The 13873-nt window shown below is 34.3% G+C and overlaps 2 protein-coding genes across 2 annotated transcripts in view; both read left to right on the top strand.

Moving 5' to 3' along the window:
- Positions 1-2264, top strand: part of LOC107868009 — a 9495-nt gene extending 7231 nt beyond the window's left edge. Inside the window, exons 4-5 of the mRNA XM_016714545.2 lie at positions 331-427; positions 1025-2264. Of these exons, the coding sequence (XP_016570031.1) occupies positions 331-427; positions 1025-1995 (1068 nt within the window). The 3' untranslated portion in view covers positions 1996-2264. The remainder of the gene's footprint in view (positions 1-330; positions 428-1024) is intronic.
- Positions 2265-7349: 5085 nt separating this feature from the next.
- LOC107868010 (mitochondrial outer membrane protein porin 2) lies at positions 7350-12879 on the top strand. The gene is made up of 6 exons (XM_016714547.2): positions 7350-7632; positions 7817-7884; positions 11499-11609; positions 11687-11773; positions 11855-12063; positions 12163-12879. Exons 1-6 carry the CDS (start codon positions 7590-7592, stop codon positions 12467-12469), a joined length of 825 nt encoding a protein of 274 aa, XP_016570033.1. The 5' UTR covers positions 7350-7589; the 3' UTR covers positions 12470-12879.
- Positions 12880-13873: the final 994 nt, after the last annotated feature.

The following is a 13873-nucleotide window of genomic DNA, read 5'->3' as shown; positions in this document are numbered from 1 at the left end:
TTGTTATAATAGCATTATTGCTTTAAAGAATTGAACTAGTTGCTCAACTTCATTTATGGAATGCAGTTCATGTTTATGGAGATTATTTTGTGGCATCACTGTTTTGAAGTTCTCTTCTTGGTGAAAGCTTTCTGCTTTGGGTTAAATTTTCTTGTTGGTTGATTAGTTCATTACACAACATAGGAAGTTTTATCTTTCTTGTTCCATATCTTCTGTTCATGAGAAACTATGTACTTCACACACAGAAATGACTTACAAACTGGTGATTTAATTTTCCCAATTCTTTACTCGAAGCAATTATTTGGTTATATGCTTCATTTTATCTTCCAGGAAACTGCATTGGAAATGACAATCCACCATCTTCTTGGCTGTACAAATAAGCTATTTGGAGCACCATTTAGTGAAATATCTGACCTCACCAGTAATGGTTAGCTTTTCCTTTCCCTTTGGTTTCCCTTTTGAGATGCACTTTAAAATTTTCTTTTCATGTCGGGCTTAGAATGTGATGAATAAATCATTGGTTTTGAAATTCCTTTTTTAATTCTATTCAATAATGGTGCTTGTTAGTTGTCAATGCTGCTATTGGACCTTGATTATCCGAGATATCTAGTGAACTTATTGGAGAATAGACTAGGCTCAGTTTGTGATAAGAAGTTTGAGTTGTCTTGTTTGCTCTATGGTAAGAAAGTTCCGATTGTGCAAAATGTTCAGAGTGTTCTTCTTTCCACTATGATGTTCTTGGTGGACCGACATTTTGAACTCTTAACATTGGCTTTCGGGATTTTTTTTTTCTTTTGGAAACTGGTAAGGTTTTGGCCTTTCGGGACGTTAAAACTCTTAGCGGCTCCATTAGATCAGAATGTGACCCTGCTTGAACTTTTTAGGTTGAACCCACCCTGTTTGCAGGATTGCTGTACAACATATGATTTATGTCTTAACTAGCAACCCTTTTGTCAGTTTAGTTCTTTCTCCTCTTTTTTGCCAGTGCCTGAACTGAATTTATCTATGTTTACAACATGCCCAGGATCTGATTTTACTAAACAACAGAGGATATTAAATGTGGTCAAGGTGCTAACCGCAGTGCTGAAGTTCATTGCTGATGCTCACACGATGGATCTTGTCCATAAAAGACAGGAGGAATGCCTATCCTTTACCCTGGAAAACATAAGATTTATCATCTCAAGTTTGAGGAGAAGTTATGATGAGGAGCTGCAATTTACAGAAGACATGTTGAAAGAAATATATATGTGTCTGAAGAGTTCCTTCACATATGTAGCCAAGTTGATGAATGTAGTGCTAAAGAGTTCCTCTGAGGTGACACAACCTGTATGGGGAGCTTTTGACATTGCCAATGAATTGTTAAACCTCTATGTTTCCATTGAAGAGCACTTGGGGTATGGATATGCAGTTCGTCTTTTTCCTGCTGTCAAACCATGGGTTCCTGATTTAATTCTGGCATTAGGATCTGTAAACCTGATGAAGCAGATTCCTGGAGGCAGATCTAGTTCCTTTAATCCAAAAGATGATCTTCCATTGTGGGTATCCACATTAGCGAGGACTGAGCTGGCTGAACAAGATACAATTTCTGATGAGGAGCCTGATAAAATTTCTAAGACAGGGAGCTTCAAAACATTCAGGAAACTTGTGAACTTAATGGTTCATCTGTTGAGAGCTAACTATAATGTGCTGGATGCAGTTGGACAGACTATATTGAATAATTTGCTAGTTGGACTGAAAAGAAAGAATTTTGATCTTGTGTTTGGGCTCCTGCATTTTGTGTGTGTTAAGTTAGTCGGACATGACGAAAGAGAGTGGAAGGAACTTGCATCCATGTTGCAATCCCTCCAGCAGATCTACTCTCAACTGGAGTTAGAAGAAGAATCATGTAATGATGAGGCTGCAAGGCAGGAGTTACAAATTGCAAGGGCATTGGTTGAACCTGTTTGGAAATGTTATTTATGTGACGATGTGAGGAATTCCTTTGAAGAAGAGTAGGTTGCTTTCTCATCTTAAAAACGGTTTCGAAAAAAGTTATAGCAACCCTGAGACATGACAGCAACAGATAAACGGGCATCTAATAACGGGAGAACTTAATAGATTTTTAACAGCAGTGCTGGATTTTGGTTTAAATTAACCAAACATACGTGTGTGTGTGTATATATATATATATGGATGTATTTATTCGGAGTGACAACACATAAGATATCTGACTCCTTGTCTCTGCCAAGACGATCATTTTAACATCACCTCTTAAAGATTGCAGATACTGGATTCATATTGTACATAAAGGAAAGAAAAATGTGCAGATCAATTATCATGCTGCAAATGGACAGTCATAGACCAGATGAGTAGTTTTCTGTCAAGATCCAATGGTGCCAATGAGCCATTTAGTATTAGCTGGTGGTGTAGAATCTGCTCATATTAGGAGCTGTTGAAATTTAGTTTTAGTTTTCCAGCGTATGAAAAGGCTAAAAGAATATTGAATATATTTATTCGGTCAAGTCCAAATTTGCCTATGAACTATGTGAAATTGTTTGAGAAAGGGTCGTCGTTACCCAAATGTCTCAGATTTGCCCTTATTTTCAGTCAGCAAACGAAGCTTACAGAATCCATGTATGTTATGTGGGAAAAGCAACTAAGATCTTAATAATCTTTACTGTCGCTGCTCTAGTTGTTACAGGTCTCATCTTGAGATGTAGGTTGTCTAGGCATCCCATTCAGAAGGATAAGCAACCCAATTCCCCAGATCAGACAAATAGTAACAACAGGAACAATGTTTTGATGATCTTGGTTGCTTTTCTCACATAACATGGCCTTATGTGGATTCCAGTTGAATTGGAAAATAAGAATAAAAGTGAGATGTTTGCATAATGGCAAGAGCTATTCTGTTTTGAACGTCTGATGTTCGGCATACAGAGCAACTTCACCTAGTTCAAGAGCAGCTTTGAAACTCTTTACTTGATCTCTTTGATTACGTCTACTATCATGATTAGCTGATTACGTAGTGTAGCTCTTGTTACATCTTTCCTTTAGAACCAATTATGCAAAATTCATGTACTTTGTTTAAGCATATGTATAAAGAATAGACTGTTAAGGATATCGTGCAACATTTTAAGAACTGTTAAGGATATCGTATAACATTTTAAGAACCACAAAGTTGTGTATTATAAGTTTTGATAACATAATTCTTTTAGTTCCTCTAATATAGTTTTTATTTTAACATTTGCTTTTAAAGGAGGATCTTGGAATAATAGTAAAGTTATTTTCATGTAACTATAAATCACAAAATCGAACCGTAAAATCTATCATTAATGCATATGCTATCAACATCCACACTCCTTGGGAGTGCGATCCTTTTTTAGAACCTGCATGAACGTCTGCGCATCGGACTGCCTCAAATTTATGATTAATAAGTGTATTTTTTAGAAATTCCTATACCCGTATATATTTTTAAGAAATTTATATCTTTTTTTTGTCTTGAACATACAGGTTGATCTATGTTTAACCACTTTCAAAATGATCAAACATTGGTCGGATCATACGTATAATTTAAATTTTTAACCATTTTGGCTCCTAGATGAATCAGTACCAAATTTATTTTTTTGACAAAAATGACTCACGCCTTCATTAGTGTCCATTATTATCAGAAAAACACAAAAGAAATACTCCATCCGTTCCAAAATATTAAATTGTTAGACTATTTTTTAGTGTTCAAAATAAGTGAATTGTTCATTATTCAAGATAATAAATTACAATCAAAAATAAAACATGAAGAAACAAGAACATTTTATTAATAACGAATATGGATACAATTCTGTTCCTCCATTTAATCTCTCATGATTTTTTCCATAATTCGAGGGCCGTAGCGTATTTCTCGAACATAGGAATATGGATCTCCATAATTCGAGGGCGTATTTCTCGAATATAGGAATATGGATCTTCTTATGTATTTGATTATCAAGAAAGGGGATTTTGATCTATGAATATCCCAAATTTTTGAGATATTTAAGAAAATATTTGCCTCTTTATATAGGCATAATTCAGGGTTTAGGGTAAATTAGACTCTAAGAACTCTAACAGAATTTGAATTCTTTTTGTAGAGTCCCACAAATTTTAGATGTCTACAAATGCCCCCTGCTTCAAGGCTTATCGAAGTGTACTTGATGACGAGTACCGATGTAGCTTCCATTTTGATGCGGCTGCAGATTTGATGTGGCTACAGATTTACACATGATTTATGATTTATGAGAGTGTCACACCCCTTTTTCTCCCGAAGGGATCGAGGTTGAATGATTTTTCCAATTAAAGTGATGGTTTTGAATAGGGATTATTTTATTTTACAGAGTCGCCACTTGGAATTGAGTTTTGGTGTTCCAAGTCACCTTTTTGAATCCCTAATAAAAAAGAAATGACTCTTTATTGGTCTGCGAAAACAGAAGACTGGGTAAAGAATTCTGTTGACCGAGGGGAAGGTGTGAGGCACCCCTCGAGTCCCATGATTCTAGCACGGCCGCTTTATTGACTTATCTTGACTAAACCTATTTTGATAATTATGTTTGTAGGTCTAGATTCGCTCATTTTTATTATAGCAAAATTGTCTATATATTTTATATTAAATAAATCAGTGAAAGTTAAAAAGTATCTATCAAGTTAATTTTAGAAAAATATTTGTCAAGGTGTATTTTTTACATCCTTAAATTTTAAATATCTCGGAAAGATGCGTACGCCTCATTCTTAATTGAAACGATCATTTAACGTACCTAAATTTTGCCTAACGTTAAAGGATATTCATAACAAATTAATTATTAATCTTCTTCAAAACCAAACAAGATGAACTTAAGTCTAACATATGATTGTTTTAAAATTTCTCTCTATCGTAGGATAATTACTCACTTGTAGTTTTGTCTCACGTCATTTAAACACCATTTCTCTCGTTAAATATTCAAATAAACAATTCATATTTCAACTAAATTGAACTAACAAGATTCAACAATAAACAAATTTCGACAGTGAATGACAAATCCAAAACAAAAATACGTTACATATGACCGACAAAAGAAGAAGATTTATCTTAACACCACTTTATAAACCAAGTTTCATTTTTTTCATTTAATTAAATATAGCATAAATGTACCTAATATTGTCCATCTAAAAAATTAACCTTCAATATAAAGGTAACAACTCACAAAAGAAAAAATAAATAATGAGAATTTAAATTTTCCATTACTGATAACTACCTTTAGGAACAAATACTAACATTTTCTTTTATATAACAACTATAATGTCACTGTAAGTAATATAAAATAGAATCCTATGCATAATTAAACACAACTACTGTATCAAAGACATATACTTTTATTAAAACACTATTTAGTTCTTGACTTCTTCCAATTCTCATTCTATGTATCGTGAATATTGTTATATTAGCACTCAATCGAAAATCCGAGAACATGGACTGATAAAAAAACATGTTAAATTCTGAATTGAAATATTAATATATAAGTACTAACCCAAACACACAACACATAGTAATGAATATACTTACATAACAAATCAATAACACATAACGAAATATCCATGAAATTATTTAAACAACTTCATTTATGATTTGATTCACAATAAAACTTATAAAATAAATAATACAAGATCAAATAGGAACCTGTATGATGAATTAAATGAATGTAAAAATAGAAACATATGTCTTCACCGGAAACTCGAACAAGACCGTGAACTCAAATCATCTTCTTTTCCTTATTTTCTCTGTTTGATATTTTTCCTTATTTTCTCTGTTTGATATTTTTCTCCTGATGATTTTGAATGTTTCACTCACTTTCTCTTTTTTTTTTACTCAACTTCTCTCTGATTTTTTTTTATCTAATTTAGGAATGTACGTTTTTTTTTTGTGTGTGTTTCTCCCTGTGTCTGCTAGTGAAATGTACGTAGGTTTTCTGGGGTTGGGAGTCTTTAAATAGAAGGATTTTGGGGAGAGTAGTTTAGGTAGTTTAGGATTTAAATTTTAAATTTTTTTTCTTTTTTTTTTTTATATAGGATAATGATCTCATTTTTTAATAAATAAATAAATTATATAAAAATAAATAATACTAATAATAATAAAAAAAATATTAACCAATTAATTTTAATACTTAAAAAATAAAAAATATAACTAACTTAAAATAAAATCACTGGCTTATTTATAAAAATCTAAATTAAAAGAAAAATATTTTTTGAAAAAATTTCATTTTATAAAAAATAAAAATATCTTAAAATGTAACTTTATTTATTTATTTTCAACTAAAACTTATTAACAATGAAATAAGAGTTAAAATAATATCGGATCAAATATAAATATTTAATATCAAAAAATATATATATATTAAATTCGGGAGGGTCAAAATCACAATCACGTGTCTACAGAGAGAAGAGATGAAAGGCAGATTTGGTCCCACTGGGCATGCCAGAATTTGTTGGACAATAAAATTCTCGAGGCCAAAAAATAAATAATTCGAGACAAGAAAATATTGCAACAATCAATTTATTGATTTCAATGCGAGTGTTACAATCTCTATGAGTCCTTTGATTCGCCTTTTCAAATATAAATTCAAGGTCTAATTAAATTTTGATCTTGAATTTGAACTTGATTTGATGGACGATCTTGACTTGTACTTGAATTCAAGGGCGTTTGAGTTTATTCTTGAATATTGTGGTCTTGATCTTGAATCTTGATTAAATTGATTTGGATGTTTGAGCTTTTAGAGAAATTGCGGCGTTTGATCCACGAGTTTTCTCTTGTTACTTGTTAGAGGTATGGGGGTGGGACCCTTTTTCTGAATTATGATACTCCTACGTATAGTTGTGGAAAAGGGAGAGTCATGATGAAGATGGACTTCCTTTGACCAATCAGATTTGAGTGATGTGTCACCTTTTATGGTCTTTGATTTCACGAGCCTGCTGCATCATTTTGACATGTGGCATGGTCTTATTGGATCTTTCCCTTGACTTAGCATGCCACGTCATTTGACACGTGGTGCTTATTTGGGTCTTTAGAATATGACAATATCTTAGGCTTAGTAAGATGGACTCATCATTTGTAACCCAAATAAATGAACTAACCCAAAAAAAATTGGATTTTAATTAAATTCATACATATTTGGACTTAAATAATTAATCCAATTATATTAGTCCATAATATTTATTTGAGACTAATATATTTTGAATTTAATATAATTCAAATTTCGTATGAATTTTAATTTAATAAAATTACATCGCCCACAGATTGATTTATATCTTTATTTTTTTCTTTTAAAATGTATGTTATATTTCAACAATTCAATTATTTTAAAAATAATAAAATAGAAAAAACAAATGGAAAGAAAATGACACGGAGGATGAGTAGTTGACGTTCGCTCATTCGCGAGTATAACGGGTCGACGTTCTTAATCCCTTTTGTCTTGTCCACCACGAAAATCCAATAAATTAAGCCTTCAATTTCTTTCCTCTCTCCTTCTCTTTCTTTCCACAACACTACACCAATTAGATCGAATTGAATTGAATTGAATTGAGTTTTCACTTTGTTCTGAGAGAAGAAGAGCATGGGACCTGGACTCTTCTCTGATATCGGCAAAAAAGCGAAAGGTAATTTTCCCCAACTCATTTAGCTGCTTACAATACACCCCTTTAGCACTTTCCGTAACCCCGCGCATAACATGAGCTTTAGGGCATTAGACTGCCTTTTTTCTTTTAGGTGTTGATGAGGTAGGATTGTTTTTTGAATAATGAAAGATAAATTTTATGTTGCTGTTGTTTGAATTGTTGATAGATCTGCTGACGAAGGACTATATCTCGGATCAGAAATTGTCTATCTCTACCTATAGTGACACTGGAGTGGTAATTATTACTTCCTTCTATGTTACCTCTATTTTGTTCTTCATTTTTTTTTTTGCATAATTCTGCTCTAGCATCTGACTTAGTTCTCATATCCTTTAAGGGTCGTTTGGAACGAGAGATAAGTGATAATAATTTTGGTATAAATGCAGGATTATTTTATCCAACATTTGGTAAGGGTTATTAATTAGTTCCGGGAACCATTTGTTCTAAAATGATAGGGATAAATCATAATTGGTGGGATAAAATAATCGCAAGTTGAATGGGATAAGATGGGATATGTTAGTATGAAGTTTGAATTAGATTTATACTATGTTTGGTTTACAGTATAAATTTATCACAAATTTATATCGTCAATCAACCAAACAAATACTATGTTCTCATATACTCTAAGTGGTCGTTTGTAACGAGGGACAATAATCCCGAGATAATTTTCATCCTGCGTTTGTTTAGGGGCGTTAATTAGTCAAACGAACTACTACAAATGGTGGGAGTTATCCCTTACTATATGTCTAGATTTTGAGATTCAAAGTCTTTTTTGGCTCCAGTTTTTCAATTTTGTGAAGCGGATGTCTATTTTCCGACTGTAAATGACCTTTTCTTTGTCTAATTTGTGTGTGGATTCTTCTGAGCTTGATGAGGAAACAGTTCTAGATGTTATATGGTACATTAATTGACATCAACAACTTTGGTTTATATCGAGCATATTTGTTGTTTGTTTATTTGTGTTATTTTTCCTGTTTTGGTAATGATATTGCCAAATGCAATGTTTTTTATTCAGCCGTATCACAATTGGTTTAGTACACAGCATGTGTTGTATTCAGCGGTTAAACTCAATAAAGGAAACGTGTTATTAGGAAATGTCGTTTAGTAATAGTGTAATAATAGCTTATCTATATCCATAACCAGGAAACTGCAACAACAACAACAACAAACCCAGTATATTCCCACATAGTTGGGTCTGGGGAGGGTAGAATGTACGCAGTCCACACCACTACCTCCAAAGAAATAGAGAGGTTGTTTCCGATAGACTCCCGGCTCAGGACACAATGACAGTAAACAAAATCGTCATAGAACAAGAAACAAGATATAATAGCAGAGATACAACACCCACAAAGAAATATTATATACTAACAAACCAAAGGGACACATCTCCCCCCAATCCACCGAACTAGAAGCTCCAACCTATGTACAAAGCCCTATGACTACTAGCTACCCCAAGGTACTCCTAACTACTGACTACGATTCAACCACACATATTAGCCCTCTATCTTAATATGCATCCTCCGTACCTTCCTATCTAGGGTCATGTCCTCAGTAGGCTGTAACTGCTCCATGTCACGTCTTGTCACTTCTCTCCAGTATTTCTTTGGCCTACCCCTACCTCGCCTGAAACCATCCAAGGCCAACCTCTCACACCTACGAATAGGGGCATCAGTGCCCCTCCTCATCACATGCCCAAACCATTTCAACCTCACTTCCCGCATCTTGTCCATAACTTGGAAACTGATTTGTCAAAATGAATTGAATTCTACTTTCCTGTTTGGAGGATACTGCTGATTCTTTTAAAGTGGAGTATTCTCAATTTGACTATTGTCAGATTAATTAGTTACATTACCTTTGAATCTGAATCATATCTAAGTTTCAGTTGTTCTTCTCAAAAGACAGGTCCCAATCATTGTATTCCTGTGTTTTTGTTGTATTAAACTCTGGTGCCAATTTGAAGAGGTAAGGCCATCAAGCCAATCTGGAAAATGATACCTGCTATTATCTGTTGGTGTGTATGGTCAGTAATGAACAATAGATATTTTGAAGGTTTATTAACTCCAAATCACTCCCTGAAGCCTAGGTGTCTTTTGTATCTATATAGTTGGCATTACCTTTCACCCATAGATTCCCCTGAGAACTTTTTTGAACTTTGTTAACTCCCTGTACCGCCAGACCCCACTTGGTGGGAATATTCTAGGTATGTTGTTGTTGTTAACTCCCTGTACTAGTTTAGTCTTTTCTGTATTTGAGCTAATGAAGTGCTGTCACCTTCCTAACTTTTGTACTAGTCTGCATCTTCTTGATGCCAGCAATGAAATTTCTTATTACTTCATCAAAAAAAAAATATGAAACTTTGCTTCATGCCAAGGATGTTTTTTCCTAATTTTTGGTGCATCAATCATTTTTTGTGTGCAATGAGGAAAAACAGTCCCCAGACCCCACTTGGTGGGAGTATACTGGGTATGTTGTTGTTGTTGTTGTTGTGATGAAGGAAAACAGCTAATACTGACTGTATAATTAAACTTGTTAGAGAGAAAAGTTAGACCATTGTTTGTGCTTCATTTGTTGGAACTGTAAGTTTGGCTATAGTTTTCAGCTTTTCATTCACAAAATTTCACATGGAAGAAGCATTGACAAAACTTATCATTTTCTAAAGTCAAAACGGAGACAGAACTCTTAAACTTTAATGTGTTTTGCTAGATGTTTTAGTAGTCCTTGTTTGATGAGACTAATATATTCCATCTTCTCTTCATTGTTTTCTGCCATATCTTTGCTGGGCATATTTGTGTTAAAGATTGTTTGTCCCATCTTGAAAGCTCAACTCATTCACTCTTGAACTTTGATGTATTCAGATGTTTTAGTAGTCCTTGTTTGATGAGACACAGAATATTTTGCATCTTCTCTTCATTGTTTTTATGCCATACCTTTGCTGGGCATTGTGTTCAAGATTGCTTGTCCTCTCTTGAAAGCTCAAAGCATTTCATTCTGTTGTTCAATGAAACTGGCATTATGTTAGAGTTCGTTAAACTCGACCAATTTGAATTAGAGACATACATGGAAGAAAATGTACATCTATATAAGATCTTTTTTTGTGAAGTGATGAAGTTTGCATTTATAAAATCTCTCTGCAATAACTGAGAAATACCCTGTGGATTAGTTGGTCCACATGTTTGAAACTCGGGGAATATTGGGCCCTCCTATCTGCCCTACCTTCATTTAAATACCATGCTTCAGTCAGTGGAAAGGTTGTCATGACATGTACCCTACCCACATTGGTATTAGATCTTGTAATCCCCTTCGCATAGTTTCTTGGAACATGATCTTGATGGGAAGAACTCCACGATAATTGGTTTCTTCAGAAATTGCAAAAACCTTGCTAGTGTTTTGTCCTTAGGGTGATGCCTTATGTTTGATTGATTATTTTTGTCTTTTCCTAAGCATTTGTGGCATCTCTTGTGTGATGTCAAAAGATATAAGGGGTCTATTAGAAAGTTCGCTAGTAGGCTGAAACAGATATCAAGGACAATCCCACTCTGCATATTCTGGACAATCTGACTGGAAAGGAACAAGGACATAGAGATTACAATGCTAGAGTTAAAAATTGTCTACAGAACATTTAATTCTGGTGTAATGGTATATGTTAGTTAATCTAGATCAGTACATGGATTTTCTGGAGTTAAATAGAGAAGAATAGCAGTTTGTCTGGTCAGGTCTTGTTTTATGTCTTGTATCCTTCAGTACCTTCTTGGTACTGTTTCAGTAACTCTACGTTGTCAAAAAAAATGTATATAGTTTCAGATCTATGGAAACCGAATTTCATGTTCTCTAATCCCAATTTCTTAGTGCAGGCCCTTACATCAACTGCAGTGAAGAAAGGAGGGCTTTCAACTGGAGATGTAGGAGCACAGTACAAATATAAGAACACTTTGATTGAGGTCAAAGTTGATACAGGATCAAATGTGGGTTGCTCGCTCCTTGGTTTTCTTAATGATGTTTGTTTTTGCTGGATACCCTTCACATTTCTATCTTCCTGCAGATTTCAACAACTCTTACTTTGACTGACATCGTCCCATCAACAAAAACCATTGCCTTTTTGAAATTCCCCGATTACAGTTCTGGCAAGGTAAGATGTCTGTTTTGGGCTCATTGCTGGAAATGAGAGAGTTCTCCCTTCTCAAAACATGCCTTTTGCTTTCTTTTGCAGCTAGAGACTCAGTACTTTCACCATCATGCAACCTTCACCGCAGCTGTTGCTCTGAAACAATCCCCTGCAATAGATCTTTCAATGACACTTGGTACTCCAACTTTTGCTCTTGGTGCAGAGGCAAGTTATGAGACTGAAACAAGTAAACTAACAAAGTATACTGCTGGTATTAGCGTGACAAAACCAGATTCTTGTGCTGCTATAATCTTGTAAGTTTCAGCATTAGTGTCCATAACTTGTGCCATTAGAGTCACAATTGATAAAATGATCTAGAGTTTATGATATTTGTTGCTCTTTTTTGGCCTCAGAGGAGACAAAGGGGACACCATAAAGGCATCTTACATACATCATCTGGACTCACTGAAGAGGACTGCTGCTACAGGTGAAATCACTAGACGATTCTCCACAAATGAGAACACATTTACAGTTGGAGGGTCCTGTGCTGTTGATAACCTGACAATTGTGAAACTCAAGCTCAACAATCATGGGAATTTGGGAGCTGTGTTGCAGCATGAGGTGATTCCAAAGTCATTGTTGACCATTTCTAGTGAGTTCGACACCAAGGCCTTGGATAAGACTCCCAGGTTTGGTGTGGCACTAGCTCTTAAGCCTTGATAGGATTTTGTAGCCTGCAATTCATGAACTCATACAAAGGAAAGTTTTTGGGGTAGCACGTGAACCGAGGCACTCAATAAGTAGTTCATAGACATTGTTTTTTCCCTGGAATTGATTTCCCTAGAATGGATCAATTCCTATAGGCGGTTCCCAAAGTAGACCAGTTGTGGCATTTCACAGTTCTCTACTCGTCGTTCTACTTTCTGCTGTTTTGAGAAAGTTTACATGACCAACTTTTTACACAAAAAGTCAAGAAATTGGCAGTTTTTGCCGTGCAAGTTTTTTCTTTTTTGTGGAGTCATGCGGTAGTCATCGAATTACAATGATTGGTTAAACGAAAGATTGTCTGAAGACTTTGTATGCCTCGTTTTGCATTGCTCCTTGGGGAAATTAATTGCTTTATGTTTTCAGTGACTGAGTAAGACCAATTTGATTCTCTGAGATTGAGAATGGTCGCTTGCGAGTTAGGATTCATTTGTTTCTGTTAAAAATTAAGATATTTGAATTAGAATACACATCTGAATATTAGAATGTGTATTAAGAGTGAGATTGGTGTATTAAGAGTGAGATTGACTGGATTTGAATATATATTTGAATATTAAAACGTCTTTTCAGATTTAAAATGTTGAATACATATTTAAATATTTGTATTAAGATTTGAATACTAAATTGATAAAGGTAGTTTTTCATCATTTGAATCTATAATAGTTTTCCAACATTTTAATCTATAAAACTTGTCTTTATTTAAAAATTAAGAGTCGGTAAAATTTAGAGAATATACATAAATGCTTTCTGATGTTGGCCGACTCTTTTAAAAAGACATTTAAACTTTAATTTCGACCTATTACCCAACGATTCTTCTTTATTCCGTTGCAAATACACAATTTTGATCCTCTGCATGTATACACGTGCCATAGGTGCGTGAAAGGATTCAAATTTGAGTTTTTTGATCAATTAAAAGTTGCCACATGTAAATAATTTGATATATAATTTTTTCTTTTTTTTTTAAATCAATATTTATTTACTTTTTAAAATTATCCCTACCCCTCTCCCCTCCACCCCACCCCACCCCACCATTATCTTCTTGCTTTCCATGTTTCATTTCTTCTTAGCAGGATTATTGCGTAATAAACTGTACAAATCATCTTTAGTGTACAAATCATCTTCTGCAAAAACTTCTTCCATAGCTTTCTATATGCTACAAAATAATAATTTTTTAACAGATGCAAAAAATCAATCAAACATGAAAAGCTCTAAAAAGACAACAACAACAACAACAACAAACCCAGTGTATTCCCACTTAGTGGGGTCTGGGGGGGGTAAGATGTACGCAGTCCATACCTCTACCTCTGATGAAGTAGAAAGGCTGTTTCCGAAAGACCCCCGGCTCAAGGCACAAGATAT

This window comes from Capsicum annuum, chromosome 4 (assembly GCF_002878395.1).
Source record: "Capsicum annuum cultivar UCD-10X-F1 chromosome 4, UCD10Xv1.1, whole genome shotgun sequence".
Taxonomy (NCBI): Eukaryota; Viridiplantae; Streptophyta; class Magnoliopsida; order Solanales; family Solanaceae; genus Capsicum; species Capsicum annuum.
The sequence above is the reverse complement of the archived record's forward strand: the minus strand, read 5'-3'. Positions and strand labels throughout refer to the sequence as shown.

Bases quoted from the DNA above. Each gene is read 5' to 3' on its own strand.
- LOC107868010 (XM_016714547.2), top strand. From the start codon at position 7,590: ATGGGACCTGGACTCTTCTCTGATATCGGCAAAAAAGCGAAAG. The intron at 7,633-7,816 runs GTAATTTTCCCC...AATTGTTGATAG, and splicing joins TATCGGCAAAAAAGCGAAAG to ATCTGCTGACGAAGGACTAT. The intron at 12,064-12,162 runs GTAAGTTTCAGC...TTTTGGCCTCAG, and splicing joins TCTTGTGCTGCTATAATCTT to AGGAGACAAAGGGGACACCA.